A 26444-nucleotide genomic window follows, 5' to 3' on the forward strand; every position below is an offset into this window, starting at 1 on the left:
ATATATATATATATATATACATATTTTGCAAGCTTTTTTGTGCGAGTCTCTGGACAGTCAGAACGGTGGTATAGTGGTGAGTATTACTGGCTCAACATGAGAAAGTTCTGCTAGTCAACAGAAATCTCTTCTTTAACTTTTATTTAGAACTAAAAGGATGTCTTTTTCTACATCCCTTTTCACTGATCTTTGTACTGAACTGTAGGGATGGCAAAAAAATCACTACAGCACAGTATCGATATAGGAACACTAAACATTGATATTTTTTATGAAATTAATTAAAATACCATGGGAGCACTATGAACAAGAGTGCTGATTAAATGTGAAGATATGTTAAAACCGAAAAACCACCACTTAGCTTGACAAAGCTACCTCATAACGAAGTGCAAGTTTATGGTTTTAGTCACACGAGTAAAAAATACAACATCAACCTTTGTGCATCTACAAAAAAGATCAGTGACTCGTGACTATAGTGAATTTTGTCACATTTGGTGATCAGTTGCAACTCATAGTGATGGCTTGAGGGTGTTGATTGCAAGGTGATTGGATTGCACAGGTTGCCTGATAGGAGGCTACATTTCTACAAGCAGTCTGCAATCACTCTCAGAGAGATTGTCAAAGATTTGCAAATAACTGCTATTAAATGTATACATTTATAAATTCAGACAGATTGCCAGCATGTTGCCATCAGTCTGAATGAGTCTGTCAATGAACACAACGCGAGGGGCCTCAACTCTGGTTTTGTTCTGCTTATATTCCTATGAAACAGAAATGTTACAGTTAAATGTGAATTTCTGTCTATTTAGACAGCAAATGGATATGTGATTTATCACAGTTAATTGCTGTTTTATCAAAAACAGATTTCATGTAATTGCCAACTTGACCTCATTCAACTGCAAACTGGTAGCAGATTGATAGCAGACTGACTCTTATAACAATTTATGGCAGGTTTTAGTGACAGTGTTGTTTTGCTGCAAAAAGAAAAAACATATTCAATAAAACAGATATTGACAAAGTGTAAATTTGAGGGAATATTTTGTAGTTTTAAAAAGGTGATAAATTACAGTATATGTTATTGCAGTAATCAGGATGCAAAATGTTAAAAATCACAGTAATACTGTAACTGAACCCTGACTCCTCCCTTAGTAATGCTGCAATTATGATGCATTGAGTATTTTTTCCTCACCTTTCTCACTCACTATGTGTTAATAGACCTCTCTGCATTGAATCATACTTGTTATTAATATGTGGCTCTCTTTCAGAGCATGTATTTCATCCTGTCTCCCTTCTCTCTCCCCAACCGTTTGCAGCAGATGGCCCCGCCCCTCCCTGAGCCTGATTCTGCCGGAGGTTTCTTCCTGTTAAAAGGGAGTTTTTCCTTCCCACTGTCACCAAAGTGCTTGCTCATAGGGGATCTAATGATTGTTGGGTTTTTTCCTCTGTATGTATTAAAGTAGGGTACTTTACAATGTAAAGCACCTTGAGGTGACTGTTGTCGTATAAATAAAAGTGAATTGAATTGAATTGAATTAACCTTGAGTTCAGTTGAGATATTATGATATTGTTGGGTATGTATCGATTCCCTCTACTAACATAAAGAGAAAACTTTTTCATTTTTTAGCCAAATCTCAACATCATGTCTAATAAAATCTTCTTCTTCTATTTCCTTTAAATTAGTTTTTTATGATTATTTCTTAACCTGGGTTGATGTAATTAAGCACATATAATCTTATGTCTGTGAAGGTTCTCAGTCATCCAGGTCATCGTAGTCAAAGGAGCTTGCAAAGAAAAGCACCTGGGTCAAAATCAAGACACAAGAAGTGGAATCCTTCACTGCGCACATTAACTCTGTGGATAAAAACATCAAGTTCACCAGGGAAGACACAAAGGACAACTGTTTGCCTTTCCTGGACTGCGCTGTGCACATTGAAGAGAATGGCAACCTCAACATCGAAGTTTACCGGAAGCCCACACACACGGACCAGTACCTCCTGTTCGACTCCCATCACCCTCTGGAACACAAACTTGGAGTAATTAGGACCCTACACCACCGGGCAGAACATGTTCCCTCTAAGCCTGAAGGAAAAAAGAAGGAACACACACATGTAAAGGAAGCACTCAAAACGTGCGGCTATCCTAAATGGGCGTTCTTAAAGTCAGCAAAGAGGCACAGAAAAGAAGACCAGACACCAGCGAGGGAGGATAAGAAAGACAGACGCAACAACATTGTCGTCCCCTATGTAGCCAGTGTATCAGAAAAACTCAGGAGAGTTTTCTCCAAGCACGACATCCCGGTGCATTTCAGACCCAGCAACACGCTCAGACAAAAACTGGTTCACCCGAAAGACAAAACGCCAAAACACAGACTTAACAATGTGGTGTATGCTGTACAGTGCAGCGAGGAATGCCCAGACCTCTACATTGGAGAGACCAAACAGCCACTTCACAAGCGCATGGCACAACACAGAAGAGCCACCTCCACAGGACAAGACTCAGCAGTCCATCTGCATCTTAGGATAAAGGACACTCTTTCGAGGATGCCAATGTTCACATTTTGGACAGAGAGGACAGATGGTTTGAAAGAGGAGTGAAAGAAGCCATCTATGTCCACTGTGAGCGACCATCTTTGAACAGAGGCGGGGGTTTACGACACCAACTCTCTGCCATCTATAATCCAGTTTTGAGATCCCTTCCCAGACGCCTTAACGCCCACTCACATCCTGGGCCATCTGACCTCAGGAATTCGCATGATAAGGTGGGGCCAGGTTTCACAATGAACTCACCCGAAACTCTGGCTGATTGGGACCCACGCCCAGTTTCCCACCTTGGCTCAGGCGATTAGAGGATCATCAGGGGGTCCTTTTGTCCCTCTGTGGGGGGTCACTCCCACTAGGTTTATATCTGGGACTCTCCACCATTTGACCTTAGAACTGAAGAAGCTTCTCGGATGAGAGGTGAAACGTCTTCAAGCAACTTAAAGAAGTCCAGACGCTTTTCTTTGCAAGCTCCTTTGACCACATATAATCTTGTTACCCATCAGGCTATAAGAATGACTTCTAACTCATTGCCTTATTACTTACGAGAGCAACTCCTTCTTGCTATCTTTGGGCTGAAATTTGACCTTGAAGCTTGGGGTTGTGACCTCTCCTGGGTATTTCCTCTCCTCTAGGCAATCCTGCATCATGTCACAGTCCTCTGGTTCGGATGAGACGTACGACTGGCCGGTATGCTCCATCTGAAAAGTGATTAACACACTGGTAGATCCACTGCAGGCCTTTTGCTCTTTAAATTGTGGCTTGACCTATTATCTGAATTTAGTTTTTTAAATATCTGCTTCCAGGTAATAGTTTGCTATTGTATATCTGAATGCAAGCAAAGAAACTTTGCAAACACCATGTGCACACAATCCTCTTTTATTCTTTTGCAGACAAGTGATGTTTCCAAATGCAGAGTGTCCTCATAAAAAATTAACATTCAAGGCCCTTTATATTTCTTTTGAAAAAGTTCAAAGGAGTAAAAATTAGCATATGCCAAATCCAGGATGGTGCAATGCACCTGACACACTACCTCTGTTACACAGTGCAATGTTTTAACTGTACAGTAACTCTCACATTTCAGTGAAATAAATGAATAATACAAAGAGGAAAAGGGAACAGGGAATAAGAAAAGGGAATTACACAAAGACAAAGTGATGTAAACAATTAAGAGTTTTTCATTCAAAAGGCTTAGGGGGAATTTTGTCTGTTGTTATTTATGTCGCAATATCTCCTCTGTGAGTAACATCTGAGGAAATACACCGTGTTTGGAGCTCGTACTTTTGTTCTGTCTAATTGTACTGACCTCGTCCATTTCCTCCTCTCTTTGACGGTTAGGTTTGGTGTAATCCAGAGGTCCCTCCCAGTCCTCCTGCTTGTAGGTGTGTATGCTTGGTGATGTCATCCCGCTGTTTCCACCATGATGCAGTGAGGAAGAGGAGGAGGAAGGGTCTGGAGACCGAACGCCGGGGCTCGTCCCAGACAGACTTCCCTCTCGTTTAATGGGTTTTTTCATGCTCAGGTCCAGGGTGCCGTTCTCATCCACTTCAATGTCCATTTCCTGGAGACAATGCAACAGGAATTTATAGCTGAGCCCATGTTATTACCTGCTTATAAGTATCCTTGTAATTTTCAGTTGAGCCCCAATTTGAGACTTCAACAAATAAATAATTTTAGACAAGTGACAGTGAAGTACCTAATGAAAAATGATTAATAATATCCCTATATGCCCACTTTGAGGGTATACTACACACGAAATAGTCTGCTGAAATCTGCACTGAGATACCATTACAGTAGAATTTAATTGAGCTTTGGGCATACAGAACTTAGTCTTACACACATTCATGTCATTATTTGAAACTTTTGCCCTGTTTAAAACTTGAGTTTTAAAATATATTTGTTTTTATTGCAGCTCACTCTGTATATGAATGCAATTATGCTTTATTTCCTGTTAAAAACTTCGGAGCTCAGTGCATAATCTGGGAGAAAATTAATGGAGAAACACAGCTAACTAATACATCTAATTAAGTATTCTCAAATGTGAATAACTAATGCAGTCTCCTCTGGTGCACTTCACTGTATATGTGAGGCAGTCCTGTGTGATGATGATTGGGATTATTTTAATTACCCTCTTGAGCAGATTCTGATGCAGCGCTACATATCTGCCTGAATTCTAATTTCATATATTCTAAATAAAAACTGAACTTTCATGTGGAGAAATGTTGCTTTCGCTTCTACCTGCTTGTAAAACTGCCCTCAAGCCTGTATCAAACAAGCATTTTCACAGTCATGCACCAGAGTGACGGCCTCTTTCAGAGCACTACACACTCAAGTTCAGAACACCAGCCTCATCGCCTAAGCATGTTAGTCATGATATCTAATGTACTCTGGTGCCAACAGCACGAACACTGTGCTCCATCTCTCCATGCTTTATTATAGTTCTGGCAGGTGAAAAGAAACAGAAGGGTGAAAAGAGCAATGTTTTCAGCATTCATGTAAAATGGTGCTCATATGGGCTGGTCAAGGGCCAGAAAATTCAAAGGGTTAGGAGAAGAGGAGAGAAAATGGGAATAGTTCCCAGAAATGTCCCAGGTTGATGAGCTCAGTGTTCCAGTGTTTCAATATTGGATTTCAACTGGCTCCAACTCTGATTCCAGATCAGTCCCCAGTTGATCTGCACAGCTAAGGCATGCTCTTGGATCTGTGCCTTGCTGAACACCTTGCTCTGCTTTGCTGCCAGAGACATTAATTTTCACTTTTTATCTTCCTAAAAGCATGTCAGAAATCGAAAAATGATGAAGCAGTCACTTTCTCTCCTCTGTGAGGCAAAAAGGCTTTTAAAAATCACAATATGGGGGAAAGTGGAGCTCCTATTACACCTCCTGTGCACAGAAAAGAGAAAGGAAGTGAGGGAGATAGGGAACGAGCGAGGAACAGGGAGGCTTGCTTAGGGAGGAAGAGAGAAAGAGGGTAAAAGGACATGTGAGAAAGAAAATGATAGAAAGAGAGTGGGAGATCCGTCCAGCAGATAATGAAAAAAGGCTACCTGGTGGAAAAGTAATCCAGGCAACTGGCAGTCAGCCAAATTCAATAACAACATGAAAAGTGTGTGGGATGGAGGGATGAAACGATGAAAGAGGATGGGAGAGGTGATGTAACTGAATCTCAACACCATCCTGTTGCTGTAAACCAATGCCTCCTGATGATATATTCATGCAGAGTTGATGGAGAAAAAAAATGAGCGAGAGGAGAGGAGAGAAGAGGGGTGGAAAAGGCACACCCACTGCTATCTCCTCTCATCTTACCAGCTGTGGCCTGCAATGTTTCATCTGCACTACAATCAGATAATAAAATCTTTCTCTAAGTGTTTTGCAGAGAAGAACAAGGCAGTACTTTACGACAGTAAAACCATCTGTACTTGACTCCCTTCAAATTGAGTACATTTTTGATCATCGAAGAACTACCAAGTGATGATGAAACCGACTGTGCTGTTTTCATTCCAACTGTGCTCCTTTATAATGACTGGGAAAAAAACATTTGAAAAAATGGTGGGTTTACCTTGTTTTGGGGTTTGGTGCTAAGGTTCTCAGGTTTCTCCCAGCAGCGAGTAGACAGGTTAAGGATGGCAGTGGCAGCCATGTGAGCAGCTTCGGCATCATGGGCGTAGTCGTAGGCCAATGAGGAGCTTTTCCCATAACCGTGGAGGCTGAGACTAGGTGATGATGACTTGGGGAATGACGGCTTAGCTGCAGGGGGACAAAGGCACAAATCCCAAATTGGCTAATATTCTGGGAAAGTACTAAAACAAAAGGGGATTGAAAAAATATGTGCGCTCAAGAGAACCTTTGTGTTTTGCTAACACTCTACCTTCATTTTTCATGATTATTTTCTGCCCCACACTGCTGAAGCTTTTTAATTTAGCTGATTTTTTTTAATTAATAGATTTCAATATATATTAAATAAAGATCAATCAATCAATCAATCAATCAATCATCTTACGTTTCTGTATTTTTCAGAAATACATCTTCCTCACAGGACAGCCAATACAAACACATGATTTATAGAATATGATGCCAGACATTAAACAGATAAAAGTACTTAAAATGAGCTCAACCTTAAAAATATGCAGAAGTAATATTAAACCATCCAATACTGACGAGGAACATTTTTCTGCAGAATAATAATCTTTTAATTTGCTACTTCATGCACAGTTTTCCAATAATGCAGTTTTATGTGTACTGAGGTGCGTTCACTGGGTTTTATTGCTTCTTTTCTTAAAGGAGTATCCACCACTTGTCATTGTCATTTGGTAAAACAGCAGATATTTATTCAGCTACCATTCTTCAGCCATGAAGGAGTGCAGAATACGTCCACGCAGAGTGCAGACAGACAGCACAAATGGCACATTTTAATCTGATCCAATTTATCTTGTTATAAAGTTAAATAGCAGAGGAAGATGTTTTCGTTTGTGTGTGGCAATTGTCTCTGCTTGCCTTTCTGTAAAAGTCACTGCACACCACTGAGTCACAGCCACTGCTATGCATGCAGACAGGACAGAAATGGCAAACTGAGTGAAACAGTAACTGAAATTTGAACATTTGTCTCTCTCTTCTTTTCACTCATTTTGAAGAATAAAAGTCAGCCAAAGAGCCATGCTGGAGTAACATTTTCAAGAGCCTTAGAAAGGCCAACACTGAGAGCAAGAATTAGCACAAATGAACATATCACACTATCTCACATAGCAATGAGTGAATGGTTAGTAAATAACGTGGCCCAGATCTTCAGTTTTCTGTGTGGCTCACATGGCTTTGACCAAAGACTCTAACTCACAGTGAATCCGGCTGCTGTAACCTAGCCACAGGTTTGCCTTATAGAAAAACAAATAAATAAATATGCACGATAGAGAAGAAGCCCGAGGTTCCCTCTTACTTTTGAAGGCTTTAGGTGAGGTTTCGCTGGTGGGCATCTTTGGAGCAAGCGTGCGCTTCCCGAACACTTGAGCATCAAAGCTTGCATAATCGAAGGACACCTTGGAGTACTTCTCCAGCTCCTTGGCCAAGTTGGCGCGAGGTGTGGAAGGTGCCATGTTGGGCCTGTAGCTCCCATACTGGGGCACCTCTAGCTGCTTCACAAAACACATGGGTCTGCAGGGGGGAGAGGGAGAGGACGTCAGGGTGGGGCTGGGGATTAAAGACAAAAATAAAAGCAGAAACAAGAGATGAGAAATAAAAAGAGGATTGATGCAATAAAAAGACACACACACATAAAAGCAAAACGGGGGAAGAAAAAGAGAATAAAAGAATGAGAGAAAAAGGTAGAATGAAACAGAAAGAGTGAAGACAGGAGCAATGGTGTACTTAGCGGGAGTGCAGCAGGATTAAAAGCTCTCTTATCAGCAGAGGGCACATTTGCATGTTGTACAGCACGGAATTTATGAGCTTTAAGCCCTCTCGTTTTCTGGAGAGCCCGGGCTTTTGTCAGACCTGTTGGCGTAAATCCACTGATAGACCAGGGGGAGGTGGAAGGGCGTGGGGAGTGAGAAAGAAGAGAGAAGGGGGAGAAGAGAAGACTAGGAACCAAAGAAGGGGGAGTGGTGAAAGAGGAGAGACAGAGGAGGGGTAGGTTGGGGGTATAGAGCCCGGAGGAACAAAGTGACCTTACTCATTTTTTTTTTTTACATCCCCTAACCATCTTATCCAAGCCCTCCACCCACTTTGGCCCAGCCCTATTTATTCTCCTCTGCACCGAAGCCTTTCCTCAGTGTTTTTCATTAATAGTCTACAAGACCTGGCCTGTAGTCATACTGCTGCAGCTGGGGTGGCCATCACATAGAAGCCCACTAATAATAAGTGTGCAAAGCAGAGCTACAACTGATCACAGGTGACTTTTTTCCATTTTATTAATTCAACATTGTTCCATTAAAACGAAGAATTCTGCAGCTCCACGTATAAGAGGCAAGGAAGCTCATTTGAATAACAATCTATAACAAAAAAACAAAGCAGGCCTTATTATGTTTTAATACTCGATGCTTTGTCCAACCACTGATGAGGTTTTCCTCAAGGAAAGCAATTATTTTTCCTATCCCCCCGCAATGCCCCTATAACTTGCATAATTAGCTTATCGGTTGCATTATTAATTAAAATACCAATGAGGAAGAGCACAGACAGCATAATACCAGTGTCTGGTTTGCACTAATTATCATTCTTTTGGCCGGGATCTGGCCGGTCGGGTGAGATGAATGTAGATAAAGAGATCTTAGCATGTGAGGTGACAGTAATGATTAGCCTGCCAGCCAGGATGTTTCAAGACTTTCTTGTTATTATTGAGTCGTTCAGAGGCCAGGCTCCACCTTTCATGCAGGGTACCGTAACCAAGGTCAGGATTCTCTCTGCGGTTTCAATGTGGCTCAGCAGTAAAGTGGCTAACCTTGACAAGGACTCAGCTGTGAGGGGTTTGGATTGGAGGAGACAGCTTTTATGTAGGTGAAAGGGTCACTGAGCCCAGTCTATCTTAGTTTCTGCTATTCATTGTGTCATCTATGATGGGCTTTGGAAAAGGACAAAAGGCATGAATTTTTTTGCCACATAAACCTTAACTGTGCAACATTAATACAGTTATTTACAAAATTTTAATCAATATAGGAATCAAAAAGTTCCCTTCTATGCATATAACTTGTAATTAAATTATCAAATAGATAAAATCTTTACATGTCAATGTAATGATATTGGCCAAAGTCAATAACTGCCACGTTTGTATAACTGACCTCTCGTGAGGGCATTAGGGCTCCATATCTACAGTATGTAATGTAATAAAGCAGAAAAAACCTGAACTATGAGTTTGTACTTTTTTGATGACCCACCTCAGCACTCTGTCATTGGGACTTCCTTTGAGGTGCTCGCTCGCTGACTGAGAGAGATGCTGCTTATCGTGGCTCTTAGATAGCTTCTCTGCAGCAGCGATGGGACAACCAGAAAGACTGCAGGGATAAAGGAAGCAAAGCAGATGAATATTACAAGTACATACTGCTGACTGTGTAAATCTACATCACAGTACTGATGTGGGCTGACACATTTGCTGCCCTGCATACATGAATATACGAGCTTGCAAATACACAAAGTGCACAACACTCTAACCTGCAGAGATGGTGAAAGGTGCAATGTATATAAATATACCTGCGGTGTGTGTTGCGGTTGCTGTTGACATGGCCCTGACCTGTGCAGCCAGGAGTCGGACACTTCAGCACGTTTTCATGCATGGCCAGAACTGACAAGATGCACAATCATATGATCAGAGAAAACTCAGAAAATGAAAATCACTGAAGTGGGATTTGCTTATTATTAAATTTGTTTTTATTTCTCATATTAATATTTTTGGTCTTCCTGCAAAAATAGATTTGAATACACAGCTGCACAGACTGTATAACCCCAAAATCCCCAATAATAGAATAAAATTAGAATTAAATTACGTATTTGAGGGCATTTCTTTGACTGAATTTCACAGCATTTGACCGATGCAAATCAAAGGACTGGTTTCTTCCAAACATATATACCAAATCATGGAATCGGTGGCTCCCGAGACCTCAAAAAACCTCATGGCACAACAATTACACTGTTTAACTATTTTTTTATGCTAAGCAGCTGGATCGGTTTGCATCGGTCAAATGCTGTGAAATTCAGTCAAAGAAATGCCCTCAAATACTTACGTATTTGAGGGCATTTCTTAATTCTAAGCTGGAACAAAGAACAACAACAAAACCTCACTCTCTGGGGGGATCCTGTCCTTGTGCGGACAGCCTGACAGGCTGCGGTGGTGGGGGTAAAGACCGGTCACGTGACCAGTGCCATCACATCCCGGTGTGGGACACTTGTTCTCCCTCTTCTCTGGCCTGCTGCTCTCTGGGTCAGAGTTGGGTAGGAATGTAGAAGAAAACGGAAAGGAGGACAGGAAGATGGAAGGCCAAGTAAAAGGAAAGGGGAAGGTGGGATGAATAAGGTGCACAAAAGCAAGTGGTTAATGTCATCAGACAGTGTGCTTGGCTGAGCATGAAATCCAGACATATTCCCAACATCTGCACAAAACCCACACCATCTGTATCCCCCGACTCATGGCTTATGCATGCCTGTAAATACACCAGGTATTCCATGCATTTGTCTTAATGTTTATTTAAATACTTTTAAAGATAAAATACTATAAAAATGATAAACTACACCATCTTATCCTGTTGAGCTGGATAATCCCCCCATGGCTACATTTGCACAACACTTTCAAAGACCTTGTTTAGATCTTGGACAAAGCAGCACCTTACAATACATCAGAAGAAATTCACACCACTGTATAATTTACACATAATTAAAGATGCCTGCTCCTCCCCTCTCCTATTGGAGGCAGGCCAGGCAGTATCAGTGGCACTGGAGAGAGGAGAAGGGTGCAAGAGGATGGTGTGATGCTCTATTGGCCTTCAAATTGAATGTTAACGAGACACGCATCTCCTAATTAGCGTCGAGCAGAACAGGAACGTCACCGCAGGAGGGAGTTAAGGCCAAGGAGAGGGCAGCACTACCGGGCATGTAATCACACTGCTGCTATACTGTGAGAAGCATGACAAGCGGGCAGCGTGCCAACTGTGTAATACAAGGCCCGAACACACGTAGCATGTAAACAAACACTCCATGGCTGACTGTGGAACAACCTGCACTCCTCCTTTTTCTCTGTTGATATGTTGTTGTCTCTCCTGTGCTCTCTCGCATGCTGTCATCCCTTCTCGCTCCCTCTTTGAGTACTTCCTCCCAGCTCTTCATGGAAGTCTATTCAGCTGGAACCACTTCAACCCCATTACAATAGAAAAGGGAGGATCCAAACAGAGCTCTGTGACTCATCTCTTATTTGGTACACTGTGTTTATTTGTACCCTCTGCTCCCAACATAACATTTAGCACATTTGCCAAAACTTCAGAACATCATTTTCTGTGTGCTCCCTTATTGGTTGTATTCCTCTGATATTGTTGTGGTATTTAAAAAAGCACTTGCTGTCTTGCAGAGTATTAGAGAAAATAATGAAAGAGCACATTTGGCCTGTATTTTTAATATAAGGATAAAGCCAGGGGGCAACTGCCCCCTTAAAGCTAGCTAACCTAACAAAAGTAAAACTGTCAAATTCTGGCACTTGCCTCTGATGTTTTTTTTTTTGTGCTGGTTTGTGTAGAGGTTAAACAAAAATAGCAAATGTTCATTAGGCTTTTTTTTAAGGCCTGGATGAAAACGTGCCAGCTGATTCTTCCTGTCAAATGCTAATGACATCTGGGTCTAGTTTCACTAAGAATTGTATTAGTCAAACTTAGTTACTTTGATTACATACTGTTTTGCACACATTATAGCCTGTGAGAAACATACTGCAGTAGATTATCAGTCCAGCTCTGTTCAGAGTAAAGTACTTAAAGCCTGTGACATGTAGGTGCTCTTCCACTGTACGAACTGTGGGCAGACACAAAGTGATGCCAAGATTTACAAGAACACTCCCCTAACACAGGACCATTCTGTTTTTAAGGCGAATAAAAACAAGTGGGTGCAGAAGACGTGCTCAGTGCATCACATAGAAGTTTTGTTGGGGTTTTCAGAAAAATTTCATAGAACGGAGAAAATGTAAATTTTCCAGGTAAACCTATAAAACATTGTTGGATGAGGAATAAGTTTGCAACATGGTATTTCAGTACCATGTGCAGCTAATGTAGCTTTAAAAAAACAAAGATATAAAAAGAAACGGACTAAATGTGGCTGATGTGCTGTCTCCCTCAGGCAACTTTCACAATACCCTCTCAGTACATGTTGTAGCTCTGTTCTCCCCTGGTTACTAATTCATACCTTTGCTGAAATAGCTCTTGCGGATGACGTCCAGGTGCTTGGGCCTGTCCTCCATGGTGAAGTACCGCTGGTGGTGGATATCTGGTGTGCGGAGCAGCTCTCTGGGTCCTGCTGGTTTCACCTGCTCTGCCTTCAGGGCAATGGCTTGCTCTAGCAGGCCCAGGTTCCCTCGGGTCATGTCGAACATCTCTGACTCGTCCGTCACTGCCGAGCGCTGTGACAGGCTGTCTTCATCATCGCGCTCGTCATCTCCATCCACATCGTCAAAGTCTTTGTCCTCCGACTTATCGGATCGTACCTCGATAATGTCAGGAGAGGCTGAGGATGAAGCTTTGTGGATTTTGTAGTTCTCCCCTCTGGGAATGGGAAAGTAGTCCTCCAGTGGACTGGCCCTGTGGGAGCTGTAGCTTAAAGGAGGGCTGGCCTTATAGTTCTGAATTGAGCTAGCTTTAAGAGAGCTGTCTTGTGGACTGGCTCTGTTCTCAAAGGGACTTGCCCCACATGAGTTGTAGTCCTCCAGAGGACTGGCCCTGTGGTCTTCAGCCTTGTGTGTTCCCTGAGCTGCTGCGGTGCTGGTGATGATGCGGATGGCAGTTGGCACATCAGAAATGGGCAAAACATCCCTGTGCTCCTCCTCATCTGCTGAAGTGCCCTGCCTCTGCTGCATTGGCACTACTATCTTTTCTTTTTCATTGTCTTTACCTATGAACTGTTCACACTGGTCCCTTTTAGTCAGATGCTGTGGGCTCATGTGGTTGCTCATATCTTCGTGCTCCCCTTGCTCATCCTCCACATCAGCTGCCTCCTGCTGCAGAGCAAATGACTCCTTCAGTGCTTGAACTCCATGTGCCACCTCCTCATCTTCCTCTTCTCCCTCGTTCGTGTCCTTCTCCTGCTCTTCCTTTACTTCTTCACCCTGTGTAATGGCCAATGTGACATCCTTCTTGGTCTCCATAGCAACAGTCTGCTGAATGGCCACAGTTGGAGCATTGTTGTTGTTGACACAGCCCAGGTGGAGGAGAGAGTTGGCCACCTCCTCGGTGCTCTGTGAGGGAGAGTGACACTCCTCAGCTGCAGGTACCGCTGCTCTGAGCTCAGGCTCGATGATCACACACTCCTCCTCTATCGGAGTAAAGATGAAGAAGTCAGAACAGTGACACAGAGGAAAACATGAGTCACATAGTGAGATCAGGCTGTTGTCAGCAATATCTTTATCTTCACTTGTATCACTTTTATGCCTGCTAAGTCTTTCACTGTGTATATTTATATATGTGACATAAAAAGAACCTACTGTTACAAAACTGTAGCCGTAAAGCAGTTTGTTGACAGAGAAAGACACTCACAAAGTCCTTGTGCTCCTAGTGGCCATGATTTCATCTTTTCTCTAAAGGCTATAATCTATCACAATCAGTGAGTCTCATGGACTAATGGACAAGAAGACAAGAAGTTCCTAATTTTGAAATATATACAAACAAAGAGTTTGGCAAATGATTATTGGTAAAGAGTGACATCTACTGTCTCTGATACCTGCTCTCTATTGGACTGGAGATCTGCTGATGCTGCTGCTCACTAGAGCCAGTGTTGGGGAGAAAAAGGAGAGTGGAAAAGTAGAGCTGTCACCGACCAGAAATGGGAGATGGAAGCATGTAAATATAATAATAACCACTGCAGCTAAAAAGAGTGTCTGACAAGCCCAGCTGTAAGTAAGCTATTAAGAATTGACTGTACACTGTGTTTGTGTTTTGCTCCGAAACAATAAGTTCCATTGGAGCAGCCTTTCAACGCCTCTCTCTGTCTCTCGCTAGCAAAGTTGACCCAGACAACAAAGTAAAGCTAGTTTTTGGCTATGGGTCCAAAACGGAACCCAACGTATTGGCCAGAGGTCCCTTTACTACGGTTCTGTTTTATATAAGTGAGGAATAGTTTTCTATACGAGATCGCTGCAAAAAGTGCAGCCTTACCTAATGTCCACCTACTGTTACTCATTTATATTAAGATTTAAAAATCTAGTTGCTATTGGTATGTTGAGTAACCTTCAGTAATAGTAATAAATCACACAGCATAGTACAATCATGTAGTTGTAAAACAGCATAATAATATATTAAGTAATCCAAAGTATTCAGAATACGTTACTCAATGAGAGTAACGTAACGGAATACGTTACAAAATACATTTTGGGGCATGTATTCTGTAATCTGTAGTGGAATACATTTTAAAAGTAACTTTCCCAACACTGACTAGAGCCAACATAGCGATACAATTAAATATATCAGTTCTGCTAATGGAAATACCAGTCTTCCTTGATTATAGTAGTCCTGACTCAAATGAAGAAGCAGGTAGTGAGGAAGCTGAGTGGGGTCTAAATAAAAGACACTCCAGTGGGAATCGTACGATCAACCAATTTGGGAGCTTAACCCATCAAGCAATTACAGTCAGGTATCTTGGCCTTAATCTGCTTCAGTATTGAAGTACATGATGAATATGTGCTCCTTTGATGCTGTGGTTATTTTTCACTGTACCCCTCTTTGTTACCAACAAGCTATGTTTCATACCTTCATCAGCTGCAAAATTCTCCTCCTTCTTATACGTCTCTTCCTCCTCTTTCTGTTGTGTGTTCTCCTCCCGACCGTTTGTCTGTCCGTCCTGTGTGAGTTCTGTCATTTCCTCTCTCTCCTCCTCCACACCTGTGTCTGTCTCCTCCACTTCCTCTTCTACCTTGGCTCCTTCTGTTTTCTCTCCATCGCCCTCAGCCTCACTGCTTGCGTCACTCTCTGCACTGAAACCTTCATCTAGGGCTAGTTTCAGGGGGTGGGACTTCCTCTTGGAGGCAGGCCGTTCTGTTTCCTGTTCTTGTTCCTGCTCTGCCTCTGCTTCGTCTAGACGGCGCTTTCTTGCTATTGGGCAACCCAGAATGCTTGTGATGGGGGAAAAGGAGAAGACAAGAAGAAAAGGGAGAGAACAAAATTAAGAAAATCAAGCTGGGTTATAAGTGAAACAACAACCTAACACGTCTAACAGAACCACAGCAGAAGGAGGCAGGGTTTTTTTCTGACATGAAACAGGATGGAGCTGCTTTTTCCAGTATGAATCAACACGCCTGAGGGGGGCGCCATGCTAGCTGACTCAGATATCACAACCAATCTCAGCCAATTGAGTGGAACGTTTAATGAACAACTCGTATGGAGAGGCGGGCGGGCGATGCAGCAGAGGGTGAAATCCAATAAACTCCTTCTTACGCTCACCTGGGAGACGCTGAGGGAGTCTGAGGAACGATCTATAAACAAAGTGCACCTCAAAATTGCCTGCTGAACAAATACACATGTAAACAGATAGCTAATATCTGCCCCTCAATAAAGACGAGTCACAAGCCAGTGAGCTGCCCCGAGTCTCCCAGGATCTCCCAGGGCGAACGACACAGACGATGAATGGAGGGATGGGGAATGAAGCTGGAATAACACCTGAAGAAATCACATTTCACCACTGCCCACTGAAAGGTTTATTACTTAGGTTTAGATTTAGATGCTCTGGGAGTCTGGTATGTGACATAATGAATGTGCTCTATTTGCAATCTGACTCAGTAAGTATCTTTAAAAGTCATTCACATTGTCTCCATCTGCGATTTAAATAACAAAGAATCGAAATGGTGCTGAGGAACCCAAGAAGCTGTGCAGTTTACCATTTGGTTTTTCTATTTTTTCTATTTCTATCTTTATTTTACAAATAATCAGAAGGAATTATAAGGATAGTAATGAGTGGGAGAACTAGATTCATTTGATGACTGGGAGATGTAAAAGCAGGAAATGTGGACATAAAGCAGAAAAACTTATCCTCAATCAGCTTCCCTCTAATCTGTGCTTTTTCTCTTGTCAAAAACACTTTTGTTGAACCTGATTTCTTCTGATCTGAATGTAAACAACTAACTCTCTGCTACATCCTTTTCCATTAGCACTGCAAAAGAGGACCATTTTGCTCATGACTTGACTTCAGTAACATCATACTATTAACACTACAAAACTAAAAGATGTAGCTTACCTCAGCTTAACAAACGTCTAGCCTGGCTGTGTCCAAAGATAAGTAATTAAGTTGATAAGAATCTTTAAAGCTCATTAATCAAGAAATCATTTGTTTGTCTGTAATGTGAATAGCACTGTTTTATGCCAGGAGATAGATTTTGGAATCTTGTTGTCACGGTGAGGACAAAAGTCTCCCAAGACCACCACTTTGAACTGTGGTTCCAAAGTGCTGTTTGGAAGAATTTGGGTGGATATAGCCATGGCTACCTATAGTTAGAACCTAGCTATTTCACTCAATTCTGTTCTTTATGCTTTTTTAATATTTTTTTTTTTTACATTTCATCTGTATTCTTTATGCTAAGCTAGAAATCCAGCTGCTGGCTTGAGCTTCATAATTAGCGCACAGATATAAAAGTAGCATTGATGTTCTCGTCTAACGCTCAGTATTACAGCGAGTAATGCCGAATAAAAGCACAAAGCAGATGATATGGGACAGAGAACAGAGAGGACAGACAAGACTGAGACAAAGGACAGAGAGACAGAGGGTGGGGTTTTAATCTGCCCTACCTTCTGTGTCGTGAATATCTCCCACTGATATGGCCTGAGCCATTGCATCCAGGGGTGGGGCAGCTGGATGGGATGGATGGAGGTTAGAGATATGTTTAAGGCACGGGTGCATTTTAGTCCCTGTGCAGTAGCAATGATAAACACAGGCAGTAAATAAAAAAGAAAAGGTCAATTAAGACAAACAAAATAAAGTGAAGCACAGACATGCAATCTGAGCACATGTGTCACACAAACGCACGTGTCCCCACTCTTCTACCAGACACACATAATGCATGAATGCAGGTGGTATCATGCAAGAGAAAACATAATATTCTCTGTCATACATCAACCCTGGCCTATATCCTGTTACTGTGAGAGATAAGGATCAGCCGAGGCCTGCTGTAATTTCCCCTGCTCTGCTCTCTTCACCAGTCATCATCATCAGTTCTTGCTCACTCTATTTTCTTTCTCTCTCTCTCTCTCCTTTGATTCAGGTTGCTATGACCCCTCAGGATGGCTCATTTCAATTCTCATTAACTTCCCCCAGCAATTGCCCTTTATTACTCCAATTATCCTTATTATTAATTTCACTTATTAAAAAATGCTGCATTTGCATTTTAAATCAGCCACTCTCTGGCCTCTTTTTTTTTCTTCTTAATCCCAAAACCTCAAGTATTTTTTTGGAGTGCTGAGTAGAGATCAATGCTCAGAGGTGAAGTGTGACAAAATGAGAGAGGATGAAAAAATCATTTGGAAGGAGGGCAAGGAAGGGCGATGACTGGCTTTTGTGGACCCTGAAAGCTGGTCCCTGAGTGGGAAACTATGGAGAGGAGCTAAGGGCGGGAGAAAAAACTAAATAATAGCCCTTCACAGTCCTCTCTTCTTGTGCTGCATCCTTTGATCAGACTGCAAAAAGATCGTACACCTTTTTCATTGGATGTACTGTATGTGTTCATAGCAGGAAACAGCAAAAGGCTGCAAGAAATCAATAGCAGCCTGTTGGAGGCACTGACCACAAACTGAGAAGTGCTGATAATGAGTAATAGGAAAAGAATAATATACAGCGTCATCTAAAGAGAGTGTATGATTGCCAGGGTGGGGGAGATACGAGGTGAGGGTTTGGCGGGATATATAAATGAACTTTATGAAAGGGATTTGCACAAAGATGAAGGTGTTTCCTTACCTCAGCTCTTGTCCTACAAGCTCAATAGGAACTGAAAGGGGGGGGGGGGGGTGTCATGGGGAGAGAGAACAAAGGTGAACAACTGCTCAGAACGCTGCGCTGCTAAAAGAAACTCAGATCAATAAATCACAAATGCATATGAATCCCAGAAGGATTCCTCATAGAGGCTTAGACACACACACATTCCGAAAAATCCTAAAACACACCTACATGCTCCTGGGTTCACACATACACATCTACATGTAAAACAAACAAGAGTAAAGCAAACATGCTGCATAAAAAAGGCACGCACACACAAACAGAAAGGCTAAATCAGCCAAACTGCACAGCACTGTTCAGAAAAAGTGACAGTTATATGCAGACTTCAGCAATAAAACATGATTAATTGTTACACTTTAGTTACCATAATTGGGGAAAAGAAATTAAAAGGAAAACTGCCTTCATCAGGAGAAAACAGCACTTCATTCAGGGCCAACTTATAGTAATTGCCTTCAAAACATAAATCACGCTCTGCTCCCATAGAGCACGCGCACACTTGCCGGCTGTGGGCATCGATTGGGAGTTGAGCGATAGAACGAGTTTTTGGAGAAATATCCTATTTTCATTTGAAGCCAAAATGAAAAAACAATAGGATCCTGGAGAATTCAGTTTGGCCTCCAATATCACATGCATTAATCACATGTCAGAAATAGCCTGGGTATCAAGATACACTAAGAGCATTAAGACACATGCACACATGCATACACACACAAGTTTTTGTGTGTGTGTGTGTGTGTGTGTGTGTGTGTGTGTGTGTGTGTGTGTGTGCGCGCATGCAACATTGTAGTTTCTCAGTCTTTCATCATGCAGTTGGAATGACTGGACGCCTTCTGAACGCCCTGTGAACTGTTGCTTTGCTGTCTTGTTTCTAAACATCAAACACACGTGCAAATGCAAACACACCAAGGAACTCACACATATCAATATGGATATTTACACATTCATTCAAGTGCACGTTAAATTTACATGTGTTTGTACACATAAACATACAGCCATACGTACATGTGGACTAAAAAAATATGGAGTAGCAAGGGCTGTGGTTTTTGTGATATTCTAGGAGTTATGACTCAAAAGTAATGCATCGATATTACTGATCTGTTCAGTGGGCATTAGCACGTACACATAAAGCCACAAGGTTTCCTTTCATTCGTTTGTGCCCTTAGAGAGAAGGGTCATACATTGGGTATGAGGGCTCATCTTGAATGGTTTATAATGAGGATGAAAATGATTAGAATCGTGCTCTGGTGTTATCAGATGTCGACATAATTGAACACCTATGGTAGGATTTGGAGCAATGTGTTAAGACAGCCCTCTCCAACACCGTTATTACAGCACCAAATATGTTTTGGGAGAACGGTGTTCATTCTTAAAGAAGAGTTGCAGAGACTTGAGGAATCAGTAGCCACATACATGTACAGATTTACTTAGAGGAGCAAATTAGCCTTTGCTAATATTGGGGCAGACATTTCCACGTGTTATGTGTTACATCCAATACTACAGAGAAGCTCTGATGTTGGAGAGCAGCGTGTGTACATACTGCTGAGTAAAGACACGCAGAGACCTTTTTTTATTCACCGTCTTTGTCATTCATGTTTATGTGTACAGACAAACATACATTCTGAGTCCACGAACCCACACGCTTGTCAAAAAGCAGAAGAGATGCTTGGCTGTGAAGGAGTGTTTGTAAATGTAACTGTTGCAGACTGGGCCTGAGTGACCGACACTCACCTCTGATTCCCTTGGACCGAGTGCGAGTTCGCTTATCGTCACCCTCTACGCTCATCTGTGAAGAAAAGGAGAAAGCACGAGCAGAGAGAGCAAAGAAGAGGAGAAGGAGAGGGGGAAAGAAACCATCAGAGGTAATTTCTCAATGCTCTCACTATTTTCCACCACACATCTACAGCTAATTGCACTTGTCTTCCTTCAAAACAACGACTATAGTAACCCACGCTCAGGAAGTTCCCATTAAAACACACCAAAGGTAGCTCTGACACAAAGAGATGATCATATCTTTAATTCTCCTTTGCTCGCCCAACCTCACTCACTTAGTATACTTTAAAAACCTTATAACCCACTAGAGCCAACATCAGTCTCGTTTAGGCTACTATAAGGGCAGCATGGTGTAGAAAGAAAAAACAAACTTGGTTGTTCAAGCTACTTTTTAGCTCCCTCCCCACCCTCACCCCTCACACACCTCTTATCACTCCCCCTGTAATTTCCTGCATCTGAGTGGTGCTCATGATTGTAGTCTGTAGAGAGGCAACAGGCGGTGAACGCAGAGGGGCCATGGCCCCTGTAAGCAAAGGGACTGACAATCATAACTATGCTGAATATAATAATAAAGCAAAAACACACAGGCAGCCAGAAAGCCACTGTAATAACCCTTTTAAGAAGAGGACTTGTATGTGTGTGTGTGTGTGTGTGTGTGTGTGTGTGTGTGTGTGTGTGTGTGTGTGTGTGTGTGTGTGTGTGTGTGTGTGCTGGGTCTGCCACTAACTCCTGGCTCAGCTTTTAAGGCACAAAGGAGCAGGTGTTAACCCTGCTACCTCACACACACACACTGACCACACCTCCTCAGCATTACCTCTCCACACTGAACACTGCTCCCAATGCACTCTAAAGCTATCAGATGCTTTTTAGACACAATGGAGCCATTAGCTTTGATTACTGGACTCTGGGTAGATTTTTTTTTTTTTATCGCAGGTCTACCCCTTTTTCTGTCTCACTCTTCCTCCATCCTATGCTCGTCTACCACCCTTTTATCCCCCCGGTTGCCTGTACTCCCCTCTTCATGCCCAGCCACTTAGCTGCTTTGTTGCTTCTCTATAGTCAAGTTGGCAGAGCCACAGTGGGATTCAAACACGGGGTCCCTGTTTCTTGTAGTCTTTTTCTCCTCCTCTCTCTATTTGGCAATGTCCCTTTCCTGCTAAAAGACTACTTATGAAAAGAAGGAGGGAAAGAGGGATGAGAGGAGGATGAAACACGCTGTTGTTTTTTTTGTTAAGGGCTTTTCTTTCCCCCTGTCTCCCGAAGAGGGTGCACTTCATTCATTAATGTTTAGTGTTTGGCCGGAGGTACAGGTGCAGGCACAGGCCCCTCCCTTCCTCTGCGAGCATCCACTGCCTTGCCTTGCCCTATGCTCCTCTCTCTCTCTCTCTCTCTCCCTCTCGCTCCCTCACACACACACACACACAGACTGTCTCTTGCCACTCTGGCTTCAGCTCTTTTGATCAAGCGCTTAGTGTAGAAGTCATGCAACAAGCACCAGCTTTGTGCCCTGCCTGAAGGGAGCAGTTGACTCCTTCTGTGCTCCACTCTCAGTGCTGTGTGGGAAGAGGAGCGGATGAGTGTGCAGTAATGACTTCTCGGTCATGTGTGTATGCTCTTTTAGCCTACACAAGTGCGTGCCTGCCTGCATATAGCTCAAATCCATTTCCTTACACTCAATTGTCTGCACTTGTTAGAATGGAAGCGCAGACATGGAATATAAGAAATAGATTTGCAAGCTTCCTGTACTTCATGTGCATGTTTCGGAGTTGTTGTTTTTGGGGGGTTTTCCTCCTTCTCATTCTGTCTCAAAGAGAATACTGTTCATCTAACCCCACTAGATTTAGAAAAAATGTGGAATGGCTTGTCTAATTTGAAATATTAAGCACAAATTAATATTATCAATAGCAATGAATGTCAAATATTAAAACAGCTAAACAGCTAAACAGCATGTGCTGAGAAAATGCAATAACCAGGTGAGCCCTCAAGCTTAAACATTAAAAACTTTAGCTCAGTATTTTAAATAAAAAAGTAAAAGTAATAGATAAGTGAATCTGAAAATGAATGTAAATATTAGGTAGAAGTAATGGCTAAAGAGATAAAACAGCTAAAAGTTAAGACATATAGTACGATACCTCAAAGAGAAAAGTGGTGGAGCAGAAATATATTTTGCTTATAATAACCAGCTTGTATACTTGTATGAACACAACTTTTTCTTGTTGGTATTTTAGATTTTATTACTGATACAGCATATAACCTTGTAATATTAACACCCATACCTATAATTTAATTAAATGGCTTTCCCAAAGCCCCAACTGTCAAACTAAAATAGTTTATTTATCCACACCCAAGTTTGCTAACATACATGACAAGAAATTGATTTGGCTTGAAAATTGACTGAAAAGATTAATCAGTCATCAAAACAGCTGCAGACTCCTTTTCCTTTGAACAACAAGGCTAATTGAAAAATCAATTCCTCGTTTCAGCTGTTATTGCTACTTTTACTTAACCAATATGATATGATTACTTTTTCTACCGGTGAAGCAGAGTGGCCAGACAGTTTGCAAGGCAGCAATTTGGAGAAAAAATAGAAGACATGAAACACAAAAAGAGCTTTCTAATAAATGTTTAACCTCTAAATCAATTTAGATTTTCACAGTTACAAAAGGTAAAGTTATATTTAAATGTGATTAAGAGATTTAGTAGATGCATCAAAGAATCAAAGGCTAACATATGAAAACAGATCTATGTGATCTATGTTTTATGTGACTGGGTTTTATTGGAAAGGAAAGAAGATGTCTGTGAAGATGCGATACAGAATATGTGCATATGAGACTGAACTACACATTCCTCCTTCATGAAAAGATGATATACTATTCTCTTACCCCTGTAGTTCTCCCCCCTCTTTCCTTTCCCTCCTCCCTATATTGATAGGCATTGGATGAATCAAAACCTGGACTGAAAAGGGCTCCCATTGCTTTCATGTTTGTGTAACCATAGCTACGCACATTTAAATAGGTAAGCACATCTGAGCTCTCCCCTCTTTCCTGTCCTTTTTCTCAATTCCAGCTCATTAAATTTGTATGAACACAAAGTCACTGCAAATGAATCCAGATGCAGCCAGGCAAGCATTCACCTGATTTTTATAATCATTTTCAAAAGGTCCTTTTTAAAGGTATGTTCAAAACTTGTCCTTTACCTTGCTTTCTTTTAATTAGACTCCTTGAACATTGCACCTATGTAGGTGGACCTACACAGTACCAGTAATGTCTTATGCACAACAGAGAAAGGCAGAGAATGAAAAAGAAGGAGATAGTGTGTCAGGCTGTGAGTGTGCGGCAATATGCGCGCGTGTGCGATGTGGGGTTTAACTAGTATGAAATGATGAAATGTGGCAGCAGAAGAAGGAGAAAAGAAGAGGTGGAGGAAGAGGAGGAGGAAGGCTCTTCCCTACAGGCTGTGTTATACATTATCAATTATGTCCTTCTTTGTGTGCAGGAGGACCTCAGCTCAGCTCTGCATTCTGACAGCTCTATGTAAATGGCTGGCTGGGGGCAATGACTTCAGAGAGAAGGTCATCCTCTGTCCCCTGGTGCACATAAATGACTCTTTTATTCATTTTCAGGTTTACAAGAGTAGATGAGGAAAGGAGGGGGTTAAGGTGGGGGGTTGCGACACAGGGAGAGGAGTTGGAGAAAAGCATTTGCAACTGACAGAGAAGACGGACATCTCCAAAAATCACCTGAAGCTGCCAATTAGAGGCGGGCCTACAGTTCCCTCTGCATGGCCTCCATGTTGGACCGTCGCACGTCGAGCCCCTTGACAGCTCCACTTTAATGATTCAGGGAGGAAGGAGCACGCGAGAAGACTGAGCATGTCTGACTGCATAATGGGTCAGCTGCTGTCAAAGGTTTGCCATTTACAGTGTGAGTCATCCTCGAATGATTTCAAGGTTTGTAACTAAACATCTTTTCGGTGCTAATGCTCAGTCTGTTTCATCTATCTCTACTGCAAGTCAAAAAAGACAATAAGAAGGTATCATAAGTGGCAGAGGCCTCTTCACGTGATGTAGTGTTTGAAAGCAGCACATCTCTCTTCTCCTCCTCTCTGTCACTCCTTCAGTAGCAGATATCAAACCAAATCAATAAAAGTCATCACTTTAGATGAACCCTAGCCATCAGGGGGGAAGCAAAACTACTTTTACTGGGCCCAGGGGGAAACAACCCCCGCTCCTCTCTCCTACAAACTCTCTTCCATCTTGTTCCATCTAATTGTCGCTCTCATTTGCAGTGCAAAGAAAAAACTAAAAGTTGGTCTTAATGATGAAAGTAGAATTCTTAGAATTATGACATTTTCTAGGTATTTCCCCTCAAAGACTAAAACCCAGTTAAGGTAAAAATTATTTCAAAAGCATCTTTTTCAAAAGAGCTTCCAAAGCAGAAAATTAGTAGAAGCACAAAAAGGGGCTTTAAAGAGACTCGGGAGTTTTTCAAAAGGACAAAACGGCAGCAAGACAAAGTGCTGAGCAGCAGGGGCACCTGGGGTCAAAGCAAATGCAATATCAGTGACTAATGTCCCCTATAACTGATAACATGATCTTATTGAAGGCTTGTGTCAGCATTTCATAAGAAGAACATTATGCCAACAGTCAAACATGGTGGTGGTAGTATGATGCTGTGAGGCTGTTTTGCTGATTCAGAACCGCTGTGATTTACCATAATTGATAGAACCATGAATTCTGCTCTCTACCAGAAAATTCTAAAGTCTGCCCTGAAGCTCAAGTACACCTGACTTATGCAGTAGAGCAACAATCCAAAATACACAGCAAGTCCACCTCTGAATGGCTAAAAAAAAAGGTTAAGAGGTGGTCAAGTCAAGGTCTGGCCTTAAATCCAATTGAGATGCCTTGGCATCAAAGAAGAGCACTCCAAAATTTCTCCACAGTGGAGTGAAAGACAATTGCCAGTTAGCGCAGATGCTTGAGTGCAGTTTTTGCTGTCAAGGGTGGCCCAACCAGTTATTAGGTTTAGGGGGCAATCGCTTTTCCACACAGCACACAGGAAGGTTTGGATAGCTTTCTTCCATTAATAAATGAAATCGGGATATAAAAACTGCGATTTGAATAAGAAATCGGGAAGGGGGCTCTGTGCAAAATAAGCAATTAATAGCAACAGTTTTGCTTCACGTGTGGGTCTGTGCTTTTCAGTCACACAGATAGATGCTGCTTTCAAACCAGGCTTTCTAGCTAATAACTTCAACCTCTCATCCAAATTCATTTACCTCTGGCTCCAGGAAACTACGACAGCAGGTCCAAAACCCATCAGTGATGTCACAGTGGCTATCAGTTTCAAAATGTAAACGTTTTAGTCCCTTCCTTGTTCAGAGTTGCTTTGAGAATGGGAGTCCTTGCCGGAATTTATTTGGGCTGTGTCTGAAAATCTCAGAGAGGACTGTCAGACTGTTGTTTTCAGAATGGAGAAACCTCCTTGAAAGGATGGCAAAGCAGGTCAGAAGTTTTAGACACGGCAGAGCAGGTTAAAGAGAAGAAAAGAGGTGTTGGTGGAAGGAAGCATTTTTCTCCTCTGCTGATAAGGCAGAATATCATGCACTTAAAAAAAGTATGAGCAGCTCAAGGACATCCTTTTGAGTTTCTTTTTTTATTGTGTTTCAATAGGAAAAAAAACCCTGTGAAGTGAACTCAGCAGTAGCAGGAAAACGCTGAGCTGTGCCACGCTGAGCTTAACTAAGCTGAGTGGGGCCGAGGCAAAAGATGGGCAGGGCCAAGCGGGAGATTTGATGTGCTGTTTGATTCACGTTTTTTCTGTCCTGCATGGCTGTCTAAAATACCCTGCACCCTAAGACACACACACACACACACATACATATACACAGCCTGCTTTATTGCCCTCTGCTCCATCTGCCTCCACCCTTTTTGACTTTCCCCTGCTGAGTTGGGGATTGGAGGGAAATGCTCAGGAAGCAGAATCAGATTGGAAAGGGGTGTGGTGGCGAGTGATGAAGCGGGTGGGGATGTACAAGGGGGCTGTGTTGTCACTCACCATGATTGGTCGACGGCTCTGCAGTCTCTGGGAGGCCTGACAGCGGCTGCTGGTCCTCTCGCCTCGTGTCCACCGCTGGTTCACCAGCTCACCCCGAAACTCATTTTCTGTTGGTAGAAAAGGAAGAAACAAGAGCAAGAGGTGGGGCAAGAGAAAGGGATGGGTTAGGAGAGGGGACAGATTTGGGAGAAAGAAAAAGAAGGGAAAAAGAGAGAGAGTTGTCATGTGAAATCATCAGCGCCAGTAGATGGGCAGTGTGTGGTTAGAGGAAGAGAGAAGAGGGTGGGGGTTTTACTTTGAGGGAATGCTGGGGCACTCAAGCGTGCTGCAGACGATCCTTTATTAACTAAAAGACAAGTATGTATGCATCTCGTGGGCGCACGTGCACACACACACACACACACACACACACACACACACACACACACACACACACACACACACAC

At 42.3% G+C, this 26444-nt stretch overlaps 1 protein-coding gene across 6 annotated transcripts in view; it reads right to left on the bottom strand.

Annotated features, from left to right (window-relative positions):
- myt1b (myelin transcription factor 1b) overlaps nt 1–26444 on the bottom strand; it is a 154517-nt gene that overhangs the window by 11902 nt on the left and 116171 nt on the right. For 4 of the 6 annotated variants that reach the window (XM_013915275.1, XM_013915276.1, XM_013915272.1 and 1 more), the window contains 13 exons: nt 25999–26105; nt 19901–19955; nt 18134–18164; nt 16972–17034; nt 14944–15305; nt 12392–13513; nt 10295–10429; nt 9707–9797; nt 9394–9510; nt 7464–7714; nt 6093–6280; nt 3841–4095; nt 3081–3235 (listed from right to left, as the gene is read on the bottom strand). In XM_013915275.1, the coding sequence (XP_013770729.1) occupies nt 3081–3235; nt 3841–4095; nt 6093–6280; nt 7464–7714; nt 9394–9510; nt 9707–9797; nt 10295–10429; nt 12392–13513; nt 14944–15305; nt 16972–17034; nt 18134–18164; nt 19901–19955; nt 25999–26105 (2932 nt within the window). The remainder of the gene's footprint in view (nt 1–3080; nt 3236–3840; nt 4096–6092; nt 6281–7463; nt 7715–9393; nt 9511–9706; nt 9798–10294; nt 10430–12391; nt 13514–14943; nt 15306–16971; nt 17035–18133; nt 18165–19900; nt 19956–25998; nt 26106–26444) is intronic. The other 2 variants (XM_005750595.1, XM_013915274.1) reach the window with 2 other exon arrangements.

The sequence above is a fragment of the Pundamilia nyererei genome, unplaced genomic scaffold, assembly GCF_000239375.1.
Source record: "Pundamilia nyererei isolate P.nyererei 1_Seehausen unplaced genomic scaffold, PunNye1.0 scaffold00279, whole genome shotgun sequence".
Lineage (NCBI taxonomy): Eukaryota > Metazoa > Chordata > Actinopteri > Cichliformes > Cichlidae > Pundamilia > Pundamilia nyererei.